Here is a 4,748-nt window from a genome sequence, read left to right on the forward strand (position 1 = left end):
GCTGGTCCCCGACGGGCTCCGGACGCGGAGAGGAGTGAGGCGGGCGCGCGTGGGAGGGCGTCCCAAGGGGAGGGGTCGGCGGCCAGTGCAGGTCCGGAGGCGGGAGCCACCGGGTAGGGGGCGGGGGTGAGCCCCGACGGCCAGCCCGTCAGCTCTCGGCTCAGACGGGCGGGAGCCACGGCCCCGCTCGCTGCCCATTGTCTGCGCCCCTGACCGGTGTGCCCTGGTGCCACAGTGCGGCCCGGCGGGGCAGCCTCCTATCGTCACTTCAGCCAGCGCCACAACTATAAGAGGCGGTGCCGCCCGCCGTGGCTGCCTTCAGCCCACCAGCTGGGACCGCGAACCATGCAGCCCGTCGCCCGCCCCCGGGGCTGTTAGAGCCAGACTGCGGACTCTCGCCACAGCCGCCACTGCCGCGTCCAGTCCCACCGCCGCGGGCAGCAGCCAAAGCCGCCCCAACTGCAGCACAGAGCGGGCAAGGCCGGGCAGGCCATGGGGCACTGGGCGCTGCTGCCTGGCTGGGTTTCCGCTACGCTGTTGCTGGCGCTGGCCGCTCTGCCTGCAGCCCTGGCCGCCAACAGCAGTGGCCGATGGTGGTAAGTGAGCTGGTGCGGGGTCGCCACTTGTCTCGGGGCACAGAGCCAGGGGCCAGCCCCATCCAGCTCCCACGCTCTGGGATCCGTCCGCAGACAGGCTCTCTCCAGCGCTCTGACTTCCCTTTGAGACACCGAGGGGCGCTCTGGGGCGGAGCTGCTCCAGAGGATCCAGCTCTGCTTAAGTGGGGTGAATGGTCCGCCCGGTGGCCCACGATACTCCAGCCAGGGAGCCCACTCCCATCTAGCACCGCCCTTCTTCCAAGAGCCCCAAACCGAGCCTCACGGCGGTAGTCACACCACAGGTTTCCCAGCCTCGGGAGAGAAAGGGCAGGCGTGCACTCAGAAAGAAGCCAAGTAGAGGGTGGAACTCCCAAGCATTGCACGCCTTGGGTGGGCATGGATGGCAGGCCAGGGTTTGCTCACCAGGCTGCCCGGAAGCAGGCTCTGAGAACCAAGGTGAATATCTAGTCTCCCGTTCTCCGTGCCTCTGCTGTCCAGCTCCGGGTGCAGGGCCCCCGAGCAGCCCTAAGATCCCTGGGAACACAAAACTCTGGACGCCAAGTCCTTTCAAACTAGTGAGCCTGGGAGCGCGGAACTGTTACCTTACTATTGATCCCGCCGCTCTCGCCAGCAAATAGCTCCAGGAAGAGGACAGGGTGTGCGTGACCTTTCTGGTTAGGGTGCAGGTCCCCTTCCAGAGCTTGAGCTCCTATCATGCGTCTCACCAGGGGCATCGTGAACGTAGCCTCCTCCACGAACCTGCTGACCGACTCCAAGAGCCTGCAACTGGTACTCGAGCCCAGTCTGCAGCTGCTGAGCCGCAAACAGCGGCGGCTCATCCGCCAGAACCCGGGGATCCTGCACAGTGTGAGCGGGGGGCTGCAGAGCGCTGTGCGAGAGTGCAAGTGGCAGTTCCGGAACCGCCGCTGGAACTGTCCCACAGCTTCGGGGCCCCACCTCTTCGGCAAGATCGTCAACCGAGGTGGGTACCCAGGAAGGTGACGCTTCCTGGACCAGGGGAACGCACGGTCACCCCCAGGGCAGGGGCGGGCAAGTGCAGGGAAGATGTCCGGGGCACCTGCAGGGTCACACGATCCACTCGCCAAGAGCTTCATGCCAGCACTAGCTCTGGGCCAGACTCGTTCTACCAGGGACTTTCAAGCCGTGCACCTCGGGCACGAAGCTAACTTTTCTGAGCCACTGCCCCAGAGAAAGGGAGTTCCGAGTCGTGGACGCTGGCTGGCCACTGCTGTCCCTCAGCCCCTCTCAGAGCTGGTCTCTGCGGGCGTCTCTTACCTCCAGCCCAGCAAGTCTTGCATCGCTGACGAGGGCCGGGCCGAAAGTTGGGGCTGCGCAGAGGTCTTGGCGGTGCAGAATTCCTCCAATCCCCTCTTTCCGGCTTTTCTCTCTGGGGCTGCCCCACTTCCACCGAGAAGCCAGAATGCTCCCTGAGTCTCAGTAACGTGTGATTACAAGCGTGGCCGTGGTTGCGTGCCCACGCACTTGCTTTCTCCGTGGGACCAGCTTCCCAACACAGCCGGTCGCCGGGCTTTCAGGAATCTAAGGAAGGATTTGGGGCGTGGGACTCAAGGGTCCCAAGCCCTCCACTGAAGGTGCCTGCTGCACCCCCGCGTGCCCCCTAGCTGATCCCCGCTCCCTTCCCCAACAGGCTGTCGGGAAACAGCATTTATCTTCGCCATCACCTCGGCCGGGGTCACCCATTCGGTGGCGCGCTCCTGCTCGGAGGGCTCCATCGAGTCCTGCACGTGCGACTACCGGCGGCGCGGTCCTGGGGGCCCCGATTGGCACTGGGGAGGCTGCAGCGACAACATCGACTTCGGCCGCCTCTTTGGCCGGGAGTTTGTGGACTCCGGGGAGAAGGGGCGGGACCTGCGCTTCCTCATGAACCTTCACAACAACGAGGCGGGCCGCACGGTGAGCGGGCTTGAGGGTCACCGCACCCGAAACGGAATGGCAGGGTTCTCGGAGTCCCTCGCAGAGGCTAACCTCGAACTTGGGAAGTAACGGTCGGTGATAAGGTCAGGGGGTAGGGTAAGGAGCCAGGCGAGGGCGTCCGGAGAGCGCGGAGGCTTGGAAGGAAGCCAGAGAGTGAAAGAGACAGTGGCTGACAACTGAGAGGTTAGAAGTCATGTAACCCATAGACTGTATTGCCTACAGCCCCTCCACTGTACAGGTTCAAAAAACCAGGTTGAGAGGCAGAGACAGATTCGCCGGGTGGAGCAGAGTTGGGCTTAGTGTCCAAATCTCTGCGGGACATTTCGCGCCTCCCTTCCTCTGTGCGCGGCTAGGCCTGGGCCTTTGCTGAGGTTCCGGCGACGTCCGGGAGGGGGCGGTATCTGGGAAGGTGGCCCTGACTCTGACAGTGCCCTGGAACACCCTTTCTTCTCCGTTTCCCCCAGACCGTGTTCTCCGAGATGCGCCAGGAGTGCAAGTGCCACGGGATGTCCGGCTCGTGCACGGTGCGCACGTGCTGGATGCGGCTGCCCACGCTGCGCGCCGTGGGCGACGTGCTGCGGGACCGCTTCGACGGCGCCTCGCGCGTCCTGTACGGCAATCGCGGCAACAACCGTGCCTCGCGGGCGGAACTGCTGCGCCTCGAGCCCGAGGACCCCGCTCACAAGCCTCCCTCCCCCCACGATCTCGTCTACTTCGAGAAATCGCCCAACTTCTGCACATACAGCGGACGCCTGGGTACAGCGGGCACGGCAGGGCGCGCCTGCAACAGCTCGTCGCCCGCGCTGGACGGCTGCGAGCTGCTCTGCTGTGGCCGGGGCCACCGCACGCGCACGCAGCGCGTCACCGAGCGCTGCAACTGCACCTTCCACTGGTGCTGCCACGTCAGCTGCCGCAACTGCACGCACACTCGCGTACTGCACGAGTGCCTGTGAGGCGCTGCGCGGACTCATCCCTAGGAGCGTTCTCGTCAAGCCCACCCCCAAACAGATTCGCTGGCACCTAAGACCCCGATCCTCGCCCACCCAGCCCCTTCAGCCACACTCCGCGACTCCTACGTATCCGATCATTTCTCCCACCTGCTCCTACTTGAGGACTCCTGAAACCACTCGCCTGGGGCGGCATGAACCCTCTTGCCATCCTGACTGACCTGCCCCGGACCTACCTCCCTCCACCTCCGCGGGAGACCCCTTGTTGCACTGCCCCCTGCTTGGCCAGGAGGTGGGAGAAGGATTCGTCCCCTCCTCCATCAGCGTCAGCTCCTGACGTGTAGCTCTGTCTCCTCCACCGCGCCAGCAACCTGCCTGCCTCTCTCCCTCTCCTTTATCCTCCGTTTTTTCCAGGTCCCCACATGCCCTTCCCATTCTCCTGCCAAGGGTGCAGACCCTGAACACACACCTGAGCATCAGGGCCTTTGTCCTCCCCACCTACAGCTGAAGCGGGAGGTTGCAGGGTGAAAGGGCAGCTGTGGTGATGTGGAACATGAGGTTGGGGGACCCCGCAGAAATATCCCCATTCTTCCAGCCTCTGTCGTGGAGCCATTGAACAGCTGCCAGCCATGCCCCCCTCAGCCACCTCCTACCCCCTTCCTGTCCTGCCTCCTCATCAGTGTGTAAATAATTTGCACTGAAACGTGGATAAAAAGCCACAAGTTTGGTTGTTGTAAATAAAACTATTTATTGTGCTGGGTTCCAGCCTGGTTTGCAGAAACCACCTCCACCCAACCCAATCCTCTCCATTCTTCTCTCCTTTTGCCCTCCAGCCTTTTCTGACCCCTCTTCTCCTCTCCCCAATTTCTCAAAGATGCCTCTGCATACCGGAATCAGTATTTCCCTCCGCTGTAGCTATTAGTGGCTCCTCGCCCCCACCCCTGTAGTACCTTCCTCTGCAGAATAAAATCTCTATTTTTATCAGTGACTTGGTGGCTTTTCCTTGAATCCAGAACACACTATTGCTTACCTCCTTTAAACAAATAAGATACACTGATGGGGAACCGGTTTCCTGACCCTGGAAGAGGACTCTGAGATTCTGTCCCTTGGATGACCCTAATGAGGCCACTGGGGATCCAGATCTCCAGAAGAACCCGGTCAGGAGTCAAAAGATGCTGCAGGGTCCTTCTTCCTCTTTGAACACCAGCTGGCTCTGTGATATTAGGCAAGTCCATAACTCCCTCAGTTT

General features: G+C 62.4%; 1 protein-coding gene across 1 annotated transcript; it reads left to right on the plus strand.

The window, feature by feature from the left end:
• Positions 1-293: 293 nt before the first annotated feature.
• On the plus strand, positions 294-4,480 carry WNT1 (Wnt family member 1). Its single transcript, XM_029204489.1, has 4 exons — positions 294-596; positions 1,325-1,578; positions 2,266-2,531; positions 3,017-4,480. The coding sequence occupies exons 1-4, from the start codon at positions 493-495 to the stop codon at positions 3,503-3,505; spliced, it is 1,113 nt and encodes a 370-aa protein (XP_029060322.1). The 5' UTR covers positions 294-492; the 3' UTR covers positions 3,506-4,480.
• The last annotated feature ends 268 nt before the right edge of the window (positions 4,481-4,748 follow it).

The sequence above is a fragment of the Monodon monoceros genome, unplaced genomic scaffold, assembly GCF_005190385.1.
Source record: "Monodon monoceros isolate NGI ecotype Baffin Bay Population unplaced genomic scaffold, NGI_Narwhal_1 Super_Scaffold_6, whole genome shotgun sequence".
NCBI classification, from domain to species: Eukaryota; Metazoa; Chordata; class Mammalia; order Artiodactyla; family Monodontidae; genus Monodon; species Monodon monoceros.